The 17,133-nt window shown below is 56.1% G+C and overlaps 2 protein-coding genes across 3 annotated transcripts in view; one reads left to right on the top strand and one right to left on the bottom strand.

Moving 5' to 3' along the window:
- Positions 1–991: 991 nt before the first annotated feature.
- DOK2 (docking protein 2) lies at positions 992–7,565 on the bottom strand. The gene is made up of 5 exons (XM_074563592.1): positions 7,394–7,565; positions 5,948–6,244; positions 5,718–5,826; positions 5,156–5,337; positions 992–5,083 (listed from the first exon to the last, which is right to left on the bottom strand). The coding sequence occupies exons 1-5, from the start codon at positions 7,454–7,456 to the stop codon at positions 4,187–4,189; spliced, it is 1,548 nt and encodes a 515-aa protein (XP_074419693.1). The 5' UTR covers positions 7,457–7,565; the 3' UTR covers positions 992–4,186.
- Positions 7,566–9,072: 1,507 nt separating this feature from the next.
- The window catches only part of XPO7 (exportin 7), a 50,130-nt gene continuing 42,069 nt past the window's right edge, over positions 9,073–17,133 (top strand). For both annotated transcript variants that reach the window (XM_074563886.1, XM_074563885.1), the window contains exon 1: positions 9,073–9,211. In XM_074563886.1, the coding sequence (XP_074419987.1) occupies positions 9,194–9,211 (18 nt within the window). In that variant the 5' untranslated portion in view covers positions 9,073–9,193. The remainder of the gene's footprint in view (positions 9,212–17,133) is intronic.

Genomic DNA, 17,133 nt, shown 5'->3' with positions numbered 1-17,133 from the left:
GAAAAGGAAAGAAAAAAGCAGGCTGGCTGGAGTTGGGAGCTGGCCGTAGCTCCAACCCGTGGCCACGGTCCCCACCTCGCCGCTCCTCGTCCTGCGCCTTGTCATCAGCTTCATTTATTCCCCATCCCGAGAAGGCAAGCGGGAGCCCCGGAGCTCCAGCGAGGAGACAGGCGAAGAGAATCCAGACCCTCCCAATTAGGCAATTTTTCTGAATGAAGGGCCCTGCTCCGCCTTACGCGGGGAAATGTGATTGACATAAATCCCGGGGCTGATTAGGGGCTTGTCATTTAGCACCTATAATGCCTCCCCCCTAATAGTATTAGGGCCTCCTTGGCGAGACGCTAATGCAGTTTGCAGCTGCACCGTGGCGCCTGGGATTCGGCCGCCGAGCGGCGAGCGCGCTGCAAAACGAGCACGTCTCTAATCCGAGGAGACAGTAATGAAAAAGAAAAAGGAGCTGCTTCCATAAGGTGCACAGAGCAAAGGGAGGGAGGGGGAAAAAAATGGTCCTGGGATGCCCGGCCCCGGGAGCATCGTCTCTTGGCCGCGGGCAGCATCCCCATCGCGGTCGCTCGGGAGCTCACTCCTTCCTCATCTCCCCATCCTCTGCATCCCGGAGATGCCCGTATCCCTTTTTCCTGGCTCTATTCCTCCAAGTCTTTCCTGCCCAGCCTTCCCCTGGGATTCTCCCTGCTTTCTCCGCAGGGGCTGCATCCCTGGTCCCTGCCCCTCACCCCGGGATGCGGCTCTGCCTCCGCTCCCGGAGGGAAGCGTGGGAGAGGGGCAGGGGCTGGAGGTAGCGACCCTTAAAGCTCTGAACAAATCTCTGTTTTGATTAGCCTTGCTTTTAAATGATTTATAATCAGCATAATACAATAACGACAATAACTCCCTAATCAGATTAAAGCGCTCTCCATTCGTCTGGGGCTTTGCTCTGTAATCTCTTCCTCCCCTCTCCGCCATCCATTCTCTCCTCTCAGCCCCTCGCTGAGCCCCACCGAGGGTTTTTCCAGCCTTTGCATCTTCCTTCCCTGGGCTGGATGTTCCAGGAAAAGTCCCTTTTTCCACCCTAAACCCCATCCACGCAGACGGGGGAAGCCGTGAGCTGTTTACTCCCGGCACTTTGCCCGTCCTGCGCCGCCGCCGCTGTGAAATTTGATTAGTGCCATTCCCTCGTTAGCCTGACTGGCACGGTACAAATCTCGTTAGACCCCGAGGAACTTTAAGTGAAGTCCGGAAGGTGTTTCCATTTCTTCGGTTAATGAAGAAAAATAGTGGTTGAGGCGGCTGGAAGGAGCAGGGATTGCAGCGGGGAGCTGGGCTGGAGGACGGCGAGGAGAGCGGACTGTGTTAACACTGATTAATAATAAATAACCACTATAATGAGCACTAATTAATAATAGCACACGCTTAAGCAATTGATTCCTGGTGAATGGCATCGTGCCGTCAGGAGTCCCCGTCGCTCCAGCTAACGAAGCCGGTGGCGCTGCTGGATGCTCCTGGCCATGCCCGGGTTGCCCAGGGTCCGGAGATGGGGACCAGGCCGACCGTGGATGGGGATCGTCCCTCGCTGCCATAGGGACAGACCCCGGGAAAGGATGGGGAATGGCGGGATAAGGAGCATCTCCCATCCCTCAATTCATCCTGCTGCCTCCCCAAACTCTGCCGGTGCCGTCGGCAGGTTCCAGGGCACGGCGAGATCTGCCTCGCTCCGTGCTTTTCCTTGGCCCGATGTTCGCTCACCGGAAAAACCTGCTGGTGATTTCTTTTTTCTTTCTTTTTTTTGACCCATTTTAGGTGTTTCCGCTCCTGGAGCATCTCTATGCCCTGCGTGATCCCAGCCGGGGCAGGCAGCACGAGGGGACCGTGGCTGCCGGGGACCTGTTTTGTTTCCCAGCCCCTTCAATCCAGCGTGCGATAGGTAGATTGATACGGATCTTTAATCAGCGTAATATATAAAGCACTTAATTTGCCTTATTAAAAGTCTGCACTTTGGATTTTCAGGATCCGGGAAATTAACTCAAGCACCTAAGCATTTATTTGATTGAAAGAGATTATAAATAATTCATGCCTTTTCTTTGCCTTCGGTGGCAGACCTGCCGAGGTGGTGGGGGACTGGTGGCGGCTCCCGAGGTCCCTCGGCTGCGGTGACGGAGCCGCTGAGCACCGGAGACGGCCCGTGAGGGGTGATGGGCACCCGCGGAGCCTGGGACAGCCCTGGGAGACCGCTCTGTGCCAGGGGACCACCAGGGAATTGGGGCCAGTGCCTCTCCCCATCCTCATGGAGGGGTTGGATGTCCCCTAGCAAGGGCTGTGCGGGGCTGGAGGTGGCCGGGAGGAGGAGGAGGAGGAAGGAGGAGGGAGGAAGAAGAGGAGCAGGCTGACCCAGGCTGTGTCAGTCCGCGTACAGGTCTCCCTGTGCTGGTAGGAGAGGAGCCAGCCGCTAAAATCACCATGACAATAAAGCTGAGTGTTTCATCTATAATTCAGTGGAGCTGGAAAGTGGTTTTATAAAAAAAAAAAAAAAAAAAAAAAATATTAAAAATAAGAACGTGGCTGAGACAGTAGAAATTTATGCCGCTGTTCTTGCTGAGCGAGGATGTGGCGTGACCTTCGTTCGGACAGGCTCGGTGCCCAGCCCCGGCTGTGACACTGGCTGCTGGGGGGGCCGGGAACAGGCGCGTCCCAGGGGGGCTGCGTGTGGCCATGGTGCCATCCTGGCAAGGGCTGAGCGGGCGAAGACCGGCGTGGGCAAAGAGAGATCTGCAGGCAGCAGGTGTTTGCTGTGTGAGCTGAACACCCTTTGAGTGTGGGGTGTGCATCCTCGGGGTGTGTGTCCTGCATCCATGGGGTGTGAATCCGTGGGGTGTGCATCCTGCATCCATGGGTGCGCATCCATGGGGTGTGCATCATGCATCTGTGGGGTGCGCATCCATGGGGTGTGTGTCCTGGATCCATGGGGTGTGAATCCATGGGGTGTGCATCACCAGCCAGCCCTTGCGGCATGGGCTGAGCACCCCAGGGCTGTGCATCGTCCAGCTGCATCTTGGGGTGTGGGGTACGAATCCCTGGGGTTGTGCATCACCAGCCGATACGGGCTGAGCACCCCAGGGCTGTGCATCGTCCAGCTGTGTCTCGGGGTGTGGGAGTTGACTCCCCGGGGGGTGTGCGTCACCAACCAGGGTGGGCAGAGCATCCCAGGGCCGTGCATTTTCCGTCTGCATTCACGGTATGGGGTATGCATCTCTGGGGATGTGCACCACCAACAACTGTGAGTTGAGCATCCCGGGGCCACGCATCATCCGGCTGCATCCTGGGGTGTGGGACTTGGATCCCTGGGGGGGTGCATCACCAACCAGCATGGACTGAGCATCCCAGGGCTGTGCATCGTCTGGCTGCGTTCACGGTACGGGATGTGCATCCTCTGGGGTGTGCCTCACCAACCAGCGTGAGATGAGCATCCCAGGGCCATGCATTTCCCGGCTGCATCCTGGGGTGTGGGATTTGGATCCCTGGGGGGGTGCGTCACCAGCCAAGGTGGGCTGAGCATCCCAGGGCTGTGCATCGTCTGGCTGCCTTCACGGTATGGGATGTGCATCCCCTCGGGTGTGCATCACCGACCAGCATGGGCTGAGCATCCCAGGGCCATGCATCGTCCAGCTGCATTTTGGGGTGTGGGATGTTCATCCCTGGGGGTGCGCGTCACCGGCCAGCGTGGGCTGAGCACCGTCCGGCTGCATCTCGCGCTGTGGGACGTGCATCCCTAGGGATGCCCATTGGGCTTCGGCAGCACGCAGAGCTGGGCTTCCCGAGGTTTGGCCGGGCAAGAAGCGGGGAGGGCTTGTGGTCTGGTCCGCGGGGTGCTGCGGGGGGGAGCCTGGGGGTGCTGGGAAGGCCGGAGCGGAGCGGCGGAGGGGCTGCGGGGACGGGGGGGGGCGTCCCGCCGCCTGCCCTGCCCGTAAGGCGGGCGGACAGTGCCCTCCAGCGGGCGCATCCCGGCTGCCGGCCCCGCAGCTGGCCAGATGTGCCCCGCCGCTCCGGAGGGATGCCCCGTCCCCCTCCAGCCATGGGTGCGATGAGCTGGGGGCGGGTCTCAGCTCCTGCCGGGGGGGAGACGGCGGGCTGGGGGGGGCCGGGGGGGAGAGGGCAGCCGCGGGATGTCCTCTCCTGTCCTTCCCCGTCCCGCTCACTGCAGGTTCCTCTTCTTCGCAAGCTTGAGGGCCACGTTGTCGTACTCGGTGTCCCCCAGCCACTCCTTGCCCTGCAGCAGGAAGGGCTGCCGCAGAGGGACGGGTCTCTTGGGCACCGCGTAGTCATCCCGCTGCGGGTTGTAGGGGTACTCGTGCCCGGGGGGCTCCTCCGAGGCCGCCTGCAGCCTCCACGCCTCCCCCTTCACCTCCTCGGGCTCGTCGTAGACGGTGTGGGAGGACAGACCCTCGGGCTCGTCGTAGATGTGGTCGGGCTTGGCGGCGGCGGCGCGGCGCGGAGGGGGCTGCTGGCCCGCTTGCCCCCCCGCCGCCCCGATGCTGTCGTAGAAGGGGTCGGGGACCTCCTCGGGGCGACGGGCCAAGCTGCCGAACTTGCCAGCCACGAAGGCCTTGGCGATGGTGTCGAAGGGGACGGCGTACTCGGATTCGGCGGTTGCCTTGGCCGGAGCATCCTGCTTCCAACCCTTCTCCGGCACCGGGGGGTTCCCCCGGTGGAGGGAGTTGCAGGGCTCAGCGTAGGGGCAATCAGCACCGCGGGAGGGCAGGAAGGTGCCCAATGGCTCCCCGGCCCCAGGGCAGCTGCTGGGGGGCATCGCCGGCTTGGCTTTTGGCCCCTTCCCCTCCCAGGTGGGCTCCAGCTTAGTGCCACCGGGCTCCTCATGCCCTAGAGCCCAGCTGGGCATCTTGGCGTGACCAAGGGGGCGGGGGACTTCGTCCCCGGGGCCACCCCGCCACAGCTCCTCGGCCACCCGTCCCCGATGCACGTTGATGGCCGACTCGATGGCCTGGAAGATCTCGTTGCCTTGCCTGGTCTCAAACTCAAAGTTGCCTTCTCCGGATGCGCAGCGCCGGCCAGCCTCAAAGGAGAAGGTCACCTGGGGACGGGACAGGATCAGGTCCCCGTACCGCAGCCACCGCCAGCCCACCCTCCCTGGTGTCCCCCTCACCTTATCCCGCCCGAAGCGGCGCAGGAAGCGGTAGGGCCAGCTGTAGATGATCTCCAAGGTCTGTAAATCCAGCAGCTCCAGCGCTTCCTCCCCGGCTCGCAGGATGCACCGTCCCCAGAGCCGGCAGCGCTCGGAGGACTCGGTGGCCCTCACCATCACCTTGAACGCCTGCTCCAAGCCGGCTGGGGATGGAGGAGGGTGGCGTTTGACAGATGATAAAGCCACATCTCCCACCCCAGAGAGGTGCCGTGGGGACCCGTCACCCCCCCACAGCCGGGGCGGCGGGGAAGAGGCATCCGGCTGATAAGGGCTCGAGGACTCCGGCTGATAAGGGAGCAGCCCCATAGCGCAGCAAACCCCAGCTCTCAGCAAACCGCAGGGCAGGAAGAGGCTATTTCGGGAGGAGACTTTCCACCACGGTGACGTGCAGGCTTCTCCCCAGCACAAAACCGGCCGGGGTGCCTCGGGAAGGCGGGGGGATGAGATGCTGTGGGATGTGCGTTGCCTCCTGCGCAAGCAAACCCACACCTCCGCGGAGCCTTCCCCACCTCCCGGTACCCACCTTTGTCCCGGGAGCTGTAGAGGGAGTTTTCCTCCATGGAGAACTCGCCGTCGGTGCCCTGCGAGCTCTGCTGGCCATCCTTGCCTGCCGCCAGCTCCTCCCTGCTCCTCTGCCCCCGGGGGGGAAAGAGCAATGGGTGAGCGAGGGCAGAGCACCGCATGCCCCATCGGGATTTTCCCACATGGATCCCCTTGTATCCCATCCCCTGGTTATCCCCGACGGCTGCCTACCGGGAAAGCCAGCTCGCACAGCTTCTGGATCCAGTCGGCCACCTCCGTGCCCTCAGCGGCCAGGAGGTACCGCTTGTCGGTGGTCTCCAGCAGGAAGGGGACGGTGTCCTTGGGGCAGGCGGTGTCGCCGCTGGCCTCCGCCACGTGCACGCAGTCGCTCAGCTTGACCAGCCGCTTGCTGCCCTCCCCTTTCCGCAGCTTCTCGGCGGCCGGCGGCACCGAGCCCTCGAAGAGCTCCAGGCGGGCGGTGGAGCAGGAGCTTTCCCGGTACAAGATGCCCCAGAACTTCTTCCATTTCTGCAAGCGAGAGGAGCGAAAGCCCAGCATCATTCAATCCTTCCGGGGGTTTTCATCCCTTCGGGATCGCGCGCAACCCCGCAGCAGGATATCTGGTGTGAACCAGGAGGGGTCTCGCACCAGTTTTGGTGGGCTGGGCAAAGCCAGGGGGGTGAGATAAATTGGGCAGAGTAGGGAAAATTATCCCTAATTAACAGCATAGCCAGCCGTATCCCTAACACAGCACAGCCAGCAGCCTGCGGCAAGGCTTTTCCAGACGGGAAAGGCACCGGCAGCATCCCAACCTCAGCCTGCACCGGGATCCATCCCACACCTGCCCCCAGTAGTCGTGATGATGGCCCCCCGCTGCCGAAAGACTTTCAGCTCCTCGTTTGCTCCGTTTTCCCTGAAAATAGTGACTTTCCAAGTGATTCCCAACTCGGGCGGCAGCCGTTCGGGGCGCAGGGTGCGTGGCAGGCGCCGGCGGCAGGGAAGCGGCGGCAGAGGAAGTCTTGCACCCAGATCAGAGCTGCGGCTCCCCGTGGCGGGGGGTTCGGCCGAAAAGCGGCACCCTTTTGCCGGGGGGTGGTTTTGGGACCCGCTGAGGGGGTGGATTCTGCCCCGTCCTCCATCATGGCCGGCATCGTGCAGCAGGAAGGTGATGCCAAGCCTGCCACCCGCCTGCCACCCGCTTGCCAGCCTGCCCGTGGCATTTTGAGCCCCCGCGGACGGTGGTCCTGGGGACCCAGCCTTGGCTCTGCCCCCTGCCTGGGTGTGGGACCCGGGGACGCCCCGGTGGCTCCTTCCCCTTCTTGCACAAGAGCGGGGCCATTGCTAAACCCCGGCCGTTATCGGCCACCGAAGCAATGAGGCTCTGGGGGTTGCAGCCGTTCGTGCCATGGCTCCAGCTCGGTGCGTGGAGCCTCTGCTGGGGGGTCCCACTGTGCGGGACTGGGGGGGGGGTGTGTCTCTTGGTGGCATGTCCCCTGCTCCTTCCATCCCCTTGCCCGTCCCGACAGAGAGCCAAGGGATGGCTGGGGATCCAGTGGGTGGGAGCATCCCATTCCCTTTGGATGCAACCCCCCCGTATCCCCATGCCCAGCCCAACCGACCCCCCCCCCCACAGGGTCCTTCCCCAGGGACCGAGGAGCCCCCCCGCCACCTCCTCACCTTCCCGAAGGTCTGCTGCAGCTGGAGGTAGAGCACGCCCTGCTTCACCACCGCCTCCTCCATCCTCCAGCCACCAGCATCCTCCTGTGCTGCCCCTCAGCCGCCGTTCCCCCCTGCCCCACAGCCCCGGGGGGGTCCCGTCCCGGCCACGCGCCCCTGTCCCACCGCAGCGCTGCCGTCGCGACGGGTCGTGTCGTCTCAGCATGTGACGTGCGGTCGGGCTCTTCTGCTTCCGACGGTCGCACGGCGCCGGCTCCGGCTTCCTGCGCCTCTGAGCTTACCATAAAGGGCAGCGGCAGCACAGCCCCGCCACGGCTCGGCCTCGACTTCCCCGTCTGTAAAATGGGTCAAGAGGCGGCTCCAAGGGCTGCGCCGTTGGGGGAACAGCCCCCCAGCTCGGCTGATCTGCCCACTCCCAGGCATCATCCCAGCCCAACCCAGTGCTCCCGGTAAGGGTGGCATAGCCCCCAGTGCCGAAACTGGCTGCGGTGCAGCAGGGAAGGGGGTGAGGGGATGGGATGGGGAAGGCGATGGCACAACGTGGAGGAGGGAGGGAGAGGTTTGAGGCCTTGGGCGGCGCTGGTTGGGCAGCACCCAAGGGTGCCGGGGCTGGGTGCCCGGCTGGGAGCTGGGACGGCAGCGCTGGGGCTGAGCTGGCACCACACGGCCCCTGGCTGGGGCAACTGGGGGCACTGGTGCAGGGGCTGGGGGAACTGGGAGCACTGGTGCTGGGCACTGGAAGCACTGGGAGGCCTGGTACAGGGAACTGGGGTAACTGGGAGCATAGGTGCAGGGAACTGGGGTAACTAGGGGCACTGGTGCAGGGTCTGGGGCAACTGGGGGCACTGGTGCAGGGAACTGTGTGCAGGGGGGTGGTTGCAGGACACTGGGAGCACTGGGTCTGGGGGCATTGGAAGCACTGGGAGCACTGGTGCAGGAACTGCTGGGACACGAGGCTTGTCCCTGTCTGGGGTAACTGGGGGCCACTGGTGCAGGGGCTGGGGCTACTGGGGGCACTACTGCAGGGAACTGGTGTAACTGGGGGCGCTGGTGCAACTAGGGGCACAGGCACTGGTGTAGGAAACTGGGGTAACTGGGAGTGCTGGTGCAACTGGGGGCACTGATGCTGGGCTGTGGTTACTGGAGGCCACTGGTGCAGGGAACTGGGGTAACTGGGGGCACTGGTGCGGGGAACTGGGTGCAGGGAGGTGGTTGCAGGACACTGGGCGCACTGGCACCGGCCACTGGTAGTACTGGTGCAGGGACTGGTGTAACTGGGAACACTGGTACTGGGCACTGGAGGCACTGGGAGGCCTGGTGCAGGGAACTGGGGTAACTGGGGGCCACTGGTGCAAGGAACTGGGTGCAGGGAGGTGGTTGCAGGACACTGGGAGCGCTGGCTGGAGGCACTGGGAGCACTGGAAGCGGAGGGACCGCGGGAGCTCCCCAGGTGCGCGGCCCCTTTAAGCGCCATGTCAACAAAGCCCGCCCCTCCCTCCGCCTGCGTCGCCGCCGTCGTGACGTCACCCGCGCCGCCGCGCGCGCGCGGGGCGTGGCGGCGCGGGGCCGGGCGGCGGGTGGGCGTGGCGCAGGCGCGCGCCGGGCGGGGGGGCGTGGCCGGGCGTTGGGCGCAGGCGCGGTGGGGCGGCGGGGGCCGTGGCGCGTGCGCGCGGGCGAAAGCGAGGCGGCGGCGGCGGCGGCGGCGGCGTGAGGAGGGGGGGGGCGGCGGCGGCGCGCGGCGGCGGCGGGCGCGTGCCGTGCCCGGCGGAGGCGGAGGGAGCGGAGCATGAATGGAGCAAAATGGCGGATCATGTGCAGGTGAGGGGACGGGCGGGACGAGACGAGGCGACACTCCGCTCCCCGCCCCAACCGGCCGCGGGGCCGGGCCTCGGCGGGGGGCGCGGGTAGGCCCGGCCCGGCCCGGCGCGGGTAGGCCAGGCCCGGCGAGGCCTGGTCCGGCCCGGCGAGGCCTGGCCCGGCGCGGCGGCAGCAGGCCCCGCGGTGGAGGCGCCGCCGCCGCCGTAGATCCCCGTCTGGCAGCTCCGGCGGCTGCGGGCCCGGCGGCGGGGGGGCGCGGGCACTGGCATGGCGGGCGCGGGGGCGAGCGGCCTTGCTGGGTCGGCGGCGCGGCGTCCTCTTCCCCCGGGCGGCTCCAGGCCTGTGTCACCGCCGGGCCCGGCTCGGCCTCCCCGCGGGCGAAGGGCCGCCGGGAGGGCGGTTTCAGCGGGGGAAGCCGGCGGCGTTTACCGGCCGAGCGGCCTTTGCCTCCTCCCGCCGCCGCTGTGGAGTTTTCTAGCAAACACCCGGGGGAAGAAGACTCCCCCCGCCGCCAGAGCCGGTGTCTCTGCGGGAGCCGGGCCCCTGCAGCTGCCCTGGCTTTGGGGCTTTTGCATCCTCGGTTTTCCCAGCCGTGTTTTATTTTCCAGCCAGGCTCGGCCTTTAGGTAAGCCCGGTTTGGTTGGCGTTAAAAACAAATCCCTGCCTGGATGCGGGCGTCGCTGTCGTGGGCAGGAGCCGAGAGGCAAATGGAAGGTGCCGGTGGCTGTGACCGAGTCGGGTTTGCGTGGTAGGATGGAAAACCTGCGAAAGAGTTGGCGCTGTCACCGACAGAAAAAGTAAAAATAGGCACAGCTGGGGGAAACGCTGAGGGTTTTCTTTTTGCATAATATTTTAGTTGAACCCGCGCAGGATTTGCATGGTGTCCAAAAGGCTGGCTAAACTGTAATGACACTGGTAGTTACATATTATCTATGCAACTTTTAAATAAATATATTCTCCACATGATACCCTTGTGGACCACAAGGGTGAGCAGTTTATTAACTCAGAACGGAGCCGTGCAGCTCTCAGGTTGTCTGGCAAGGTTGCTGGCAAATGTCTCTTGGGTAATCTCAGGGGAGGAGAGGAATTACTGCATTATTAAACAATTCACAGGCTCTAAATTTACTGAAGAAACTCTGAATTCGTTTGCTGCAAGTCGAGCCCTACCTTTCAGACTTAGCCTGCCGTTTGACACCGAAGGCAGGTGAAAGAGCTGCTCTTGTTGCTTTAAAACTGTTCTTCGTACCCTGCTTTTCTTTGTTAAATATTGAATTGAGCAAATGGAAGTTTGAGCCGTAAGAATGGGGTTGCAGTGTCTGTGTTCGAGTTGGTTAGTTAAACTTTAACGTCAAAGGCTTGGAAGATGTTCCACTCAGAGGAAAACTGATTTGCAAATACGGTTAAGGCACCTGCAGCTCGGTGCGGTTCCTGCACAGGACAAATATAGCTAACAAAATTGTTACATGCTGTGGCTGGACGGGGTTTACTTGTTTTTTATTGTCTCTCTTCTTCTCTCCGGTCCAGGCAAAAGCAGTAGCTCTGAGGAGCTTTCCCTCATGGGGTGTGAGGCTCCCTTCAAAACTGATTGTGGGATTTTGTGGCTGGAGGAAGTAGTGATTTTTACTAATAGGTCGAATTTTTAGTGAGAGATCTTTCCATAGCCCGAAATGCCAGTCTTTTGGACGTGATTTCAGCTAAGTTTCACAGACTCCCCTATAAAACATCACGTTCGTTTAACAGAGCAGTTATTGAGTTAACCAGCGTCGCGAGGAGATGTTGATTATCAGTGTGAATAATTGAGAGAGTTGTCTTTATGGCATATGCTGTGGGAGTTGGTCCTGTCTGAACGGGGATTTGCAAATAAATACGGGCTGCCAAAAGCTGTGAGAGTTTAGCAGGTTGGTAAAGTCGTGCTGCTGCTTCACGAGAGCTTTGGTTTGGGTGTTACGTGTTTGCAGTGGAACTTCCTGGAGTTGTACCTGGTGTGTTTGTAGGGGGTCGAGCACAAATACAGACTGCAGCTGTCCCGAAGTTATTTGCTTTGCATTATGGAGCAAGAGTAAGGATAAAGACAAACTTCTAAGGCCGTGATGAAAGAGAATGTCGTGTTCTCGTCGTTAAAAAATAGACATTATGCAAATTGTGAGCGAGTCCAGCAGTTTTGTCGGTGGGAATCGTGTAGCCAAAGCTAGCTGTGGTGCTTTCCTGTTGAGCCGCTCGTCAAGGGGGGACTGTTCAGCGGCTGGAAACAAAGGATGCAGTGATACTGATACAGGAGCAGAGAGAATCAGATGATTTTTGCGGGGCTGAAAAGAAGCCCTGCAGTCTTAAAGCAAATTGCTGTACGCCAACTTCTCCACTTCTCAAAAAGCTCGTACAACCTTGTTTGGAATTAATATTTCTGTCTGTTCAAAGTCTTGTTACCATCACTTAAACTTGCTCACAGTAGAGAGGGAGAAAAGCAGCGAGGATGTCATTGCAATTAGCTTTGTGGGAAAATGAGTCCCCTTCCCCTTTTTTCCCCTCTCTTGGAAGCAGATTTATGTCATCTTTGTTTTTCTTCCGCTTTCCTTGCCCCTTAGATGTTTTCCGTGCTGCTGCCCTAAAATGGGATTTCACTTGACTGAATGTGAATATTCCTGTGGGAAAGTGTTTGTTGCAGGATGATGGTGGATTCGGTGACTGTGTACTGAATGCTTCATTTGTCTTGAACTTTAAAAAAATCATCGCACTGATTAGAAATTGTTGTCACTTCTATGCGACATGTTACTGTCTTTTCTCAGTGGCCTGACTCCAAGTTGAAATGAAAGAAGTTTGGGACCCTGAGACGAACAAGACAGGTGCTGAGGTGGCTACTTGTAATAGAAAAATAAGAAATCTGTTGTGTAAAAAGGAAATTGCATCCCTTGTTTTGCTTCCATGCTATCTGATTTTAAGTTCAGGGCTGGGTTTTTCAAATCCCAGAGATTGGCACCGCGTTTTCCATCGTTTTAACTGTTAAATGAGCTGACAGCGTTTTGCTCCAAGCTGGAAAACTTCCATGTTTGGAGCAGTTGTGTGTTTGTGCAGGTTCAGGATTTCTGCTGGGGCCTCCAGATGCACTGGATGGGCTACAGGCAGAAGTGGCTTCTTTCTTCTCAATATAGCTGGGGAGGAAGCTCAGTGGGGGGGAAGAAAAAAAATCATAAAAAGTGTGTTTGAGTGACGGTCTGGTGTCACATCCGCCTCATGTTGGTAATTCACTGGGTTACTTCGTGTGAGGAAGGACACGGGGATTTTCTCACCGGTGTTGGCGGCTCCTTTGTGCTGTAGTGGGGGGGACACAACTTGTTTTTTCAAGATTGTTTCCTAGGGCAATTCCTTCTCCATCCCTAATAGGACCTCAATTTTATTTTTTTTTTCTTATGTGTTTCTCTATTCTAAAGGATGTTGTTTTGGCTCAAACACAAAATCTAATTTGGCTCTAGAAATCTATAACATTCAGCTTGCTCCAGAGGAAACCCTGGAGACTGAGATGCGTGTTTCCCATTTGATATCTTGGTAACCTTGTGCTTGCTTGGTAAAAGAGTCACGATGTAGCCTGCTGTCCAACTACAAATTGCCTAGAATACTTTTTCGTTTGTTGTAGTTCAGGCTTTTACCTTCCATGTGTCATTGGACTCGCTGAAAGCTCTAATTAAGGACTTGGGTTTATCTCAGAATAGCCCAAGGGAGTGCTCGGGACCTGGGGAGGGGGAAACATTGGTTTGACTAAAAATAGAGCTGGCAATATTTCTATTTCTTTTGCAAATTAGGCTTTTTTTCTTTTTTTTTAAAATTATGCTCTTTTTTTGAACTGAGCTGTTCGGATGCTCAGCGCTGCAGTTGCAGAAGGTGTTCAGAGCTGGATTTCAGCTGAAAGGTGGAGGTGTAGAGTTGCAGTTCCATATCTCAAGATACCTGCAGCCAAACTTTGATGTTAAAAAAAAAAAAAAAAGCAGACGCTTCTTTTCAGCTCCGGGGACTCCACCACTGGCAGTTTTATTCCTGGTCCTCTAGCCAACGTCTGGAGCGTACTTTAGAGGTCCCTTAGGAAGCAGGTAGGGTGTCCAATACATATCTCCTGGCAGCAGACCCAGCCGGCTGTCCCTCTCCTCCAGAAGATGGTATTTGGAAGCGGCTCAGATGGGAAAGGAGAACATGGTGGCTTCGTCGTGGGCTCACAGACGGGCTCGAGGTGAAATCCTGGCCTCACTGAAGCCTGTGGGAGATTTTGTCACTGAATTCAGTGAGCTGCAGCTCCTACTCCTTGTTTAAGGTGTAATTCTACCCATAATGGTTCACCTGAAGATCTCAAAATTTCTGTGTCGCAAAGAAGGAAGGCAAAGCTGAGTTCGGCATGAGCTGGCTGCCTGCTACGGCAGTAAAAGAAGGGCAGAGGGAAGCGGCAGAAATAGCCAGGTCGGGGCTGTGAGCCTGCTCTCAGATGGCGGGTCTGCTCCCCCTGCTTTAGCGACCGCGCTACATTCCCTCGGGTAGCCAACGCTAATACAATTAGGGAGGATTTGTTCATTTTAATCATTTTAAGAGAACACTGAACGCTCTGTAGCTCAAGAACTCTGTGACTGTTAATAATGTCTTGTTGCCCTTGGTTTTGGGCAGCGCAGTTGCGTTTTATGAGTCTGTAGGGCTCAGGCCTACTAAAGCAAAGTTCAAGAAGTTACATTTTTACTACTTAAAATTGCCAGCAAAAGTGTAATTTTTGTCTTCCTGCTTCTAAGCTGTGGTTTCAAGAAGGCATTTGTGGATAGTTTACGATACTTTTTCCGGTGATGCTGTTGTGTGGCTTAGATGTAAGAATCTTTTTTTTTTGTGTGTGTCTGAGGTCACACTCATTTTTCTCAGCATAATTATACTGGTGCATCTTTGTCCTTTTGTGCAACAGCGATGCTGGTACCCCCGGGCCCCTTTGAAGCTCTCTGCGCATCTTCGTCTTTGATTTGCAAGAAGGGTTGTGCTATTTCTTTGCTCACCTGATTTTGGCACACCTGGCATTTTCTCAGTAGTGGGTTTGCGGTCTTGGAGAAGACCACCTGAAAATTGGTTTGGTTTTCCAGTCGAGCCTGGTTGGTGTAACCTCTCGAAACATCGGAGTCAAACACACCGAGGAGTTAACATGATAAGGTGTTGCTCACAGTCTTCCTATCTCCGATAGCCTTAAGTCAGAGCCCACTGACTGGGCGATTAGCGGGTGGTAGGTCCTTTCTGGCTTGCTTTGGGTTCTTCCTGTTCTTGATTGTGCAAGGAATATGGGATTTAGAGCTTCTTAGAGGGAAGAGTTTTAACTAAATGGATCCATCAGGCTCTATGACTGAATCAGTGGTTGGTGTGGCCTCATGCGTGCAGTTGTTGATGATGGTGCTGTTCTTGTTGGTTATTTTTAGTATGCGTTAGTTCTAACAAACTCATAAAAGGTACTGTTGGAGGGCAGTTGCTAACCACCCAGAAAATATCTCATGAGAAGCTTGACATTTTTGCTTTTGTTTCTCATTAAGGCCAAAATGTGAAGTTTATTCACGGTCCTTGCTAACTCCAGTAGTGCTTTGCCAGTGGGCGGCTCGTTGCCCTGGTGTGGTCAGGATAAAACATCAGCTTTACGCTCTGGCGCTTGACATCTTACTGGTGGCATGCTTTGAATATTGCGTGATGTAAGATCTCCATGATAAATGTGCTTTGATAGTCTGATCCTTCTCTTCCATTTCCCCTTGCCTGTTGTCCTGCCCTGGAAATCAGAAGTAATTCTCCAGGCTGAAAAACGTGCTGCGCTTCAGAAAAACAACATGCAACAGTTGAGTGCTGTGAACAAGAAGTATGTTTTAGCAGCTCTCTGACAACTTAAATTATTTTTGGGTGCAGTTGGCCAGCGATTGCATTGTGTGATGTGTTCTCCTGTTGTTTATCACCGCTTGGGGCTGTGTCTTTTGCAGTTTTGCCCGTGTTGCAGGTGGGCACGGGGCAGGAGAGCCCTGTGCCAGGCAGGGCATCGTGCTGCAATACCCGGGGCAGGAGTGCTGGTTAAACATTTTGCTGTGTGTTCGCAGGGCCGTCTGTTGCACCAGGGCTTACCTGGTACAAGCCTTGCATATAAATCGACACCCAGCTTGAGAGCAAGAAAAGTTATGTTTTAGAAGAGGAAAAACACATTTTGGCTTTTAACAGACTACCTTCTCCCCTTTTCCCTCGTTTGAGATCAGTCAAGCAGTGTATATAGTAAAAGCACTTCTTTCTGCTCACAGCATCTCAGTAGTTTGAAGTATAATTGTGGCATTTTACCTGAACTTTTCAAATTAAAATTTACAGTTCTCCTTTTAACATATTGTTCAGTATTCTTGTATAATCTATTAACGAGAACAACACAGGAACAAGAAAATCAAACAAGAAGGTATTTACAGGAATCAGACAGGCAATTTGTGTCCTTACCTGCCTGTTTCAGCTGACTACTTTGCTAGCTTGCATAGTATCTTAATTTGATTTCTTGTAATGGGGAACTGGATGAATTCTGTAAATGAAGATTTTTATTTTTTTTCTTTGTTTCCTGAATGGAAATGGGGATGCTTTGAAGATTCCTCTTCCACTTTGACAGGTCAGAAGGAAAATCTGTCATGTGTATGTGTCAGTATAGCCAGGCAGCAGGAAGAGAAGGTAGGGTTGGTAGCAATTGCTTTCTTTTCTGTTTTTTATTTAATTTGTGTTGTTTTTATTCCCTGTCTGGTTGGCACAGCACCCATACTTGTCTTGGATTGTGTTGACTAACCAGCACCATCGCCATTGCTGCCTTCTTTATGCTCGTGGCACACAAGTACAAGGTGACTCAATGTTTTGACACCCTTATGGCCATTGGGCAGTCGTAGAGAAATCTGAAGGGCATGGAGTGTCTGGCACTAATAATTGCCGTTTTCCTTCCAACCGTAGGATTTAAAATAACATGATTTTAGGGATATTAAAATGGTGTATAAGGCACAAAGGTTGTAAAGCAACATGGATGTTTCTGTCCTGCTCATTAACATCGTATCTCTGTTTATAGCTGAAATGGGCTCTGGGCTTGGAACTCAGCAATGGAGAACAGGCTTTAGCCTGCTTCCTCCGGGTGTGTTTGTAGCTCTGGAGTCCTGTCTCTCGGGGTGGGAGAATATATTGGGATGGAGAGCTCCATCCTCAGCTATTTTAACTCCAACTGAATCTGATCGGGCTGAGGAGTCAGATCCACAAAGCGGATCATCTAGAAATCTGAACGTTTTAGCACCTTTTTGGTCTCAGCAGTGAGAACTCCTGCTATTGCAAGGAAAGGGTCACAATTCCTGGCCCAGCTGACCTACTATTTTCTGCAGCTCATGTAAGCCTTCTTGCTCCAGTCCGTCTACCTAATGTCCAACAAATCTGATCGCCAGTTAGGTAAGATCATCAGAAAGATTCTTCTTAGTTGAGAAATGCATGATTCAGTCCCCTTACCTTTTAGCGGGATTACCAGCAGACAGTACACTTTATTATGTTGTAAGATCAGTTTATAAAAGAAATAGCCTCCGTTTTTCTGCTAAATACCTCCACTTCACGATCAACTTTAAGTCCTTTCCATTCTTTTTATCTATTGCCAGTAAAATGGGCTCTGCATCCGTATACCCTGTGGGCTCACAACTCTAGATCTGCAAAGGATTTCTGTCTGTCCTGCAGTGGCATTTTCTGTAATGTACGGTTCTTGAACGCACCTTTTACATGGCTTATTCCACAGCCCATCATTCTGACTTAATTGTTCTCTGTTTACGATATTCCCATTGGATGGGGGTGTTATTGCTGCATCATCGAAGTGTTTTGGTTGAATTCCCGTTTGAAAGCTCTGTGCCCTTGTGTCACCAGTTCAGAGTCTTTGTGAACACAGTGATTACAGG

The sequence above is a fragment of the Larus michahellis genome, chromosome 20 (assembly GCF_964199755.1).
Source record: "Larus michahellis chromosome 20, bLarMic1.1, whole genome shotgun sequence".
NCBI classification, from domain to species: Eukaryota; Metazoa; Chordata; class Aves; order Charadriiformes; family Laridae; genus Larus; species Larus michahellis.
Note: the sequence above shows the minus strand (reverse complement) of the source record. Positions and strands in the feature narration are given on the sequence as shown.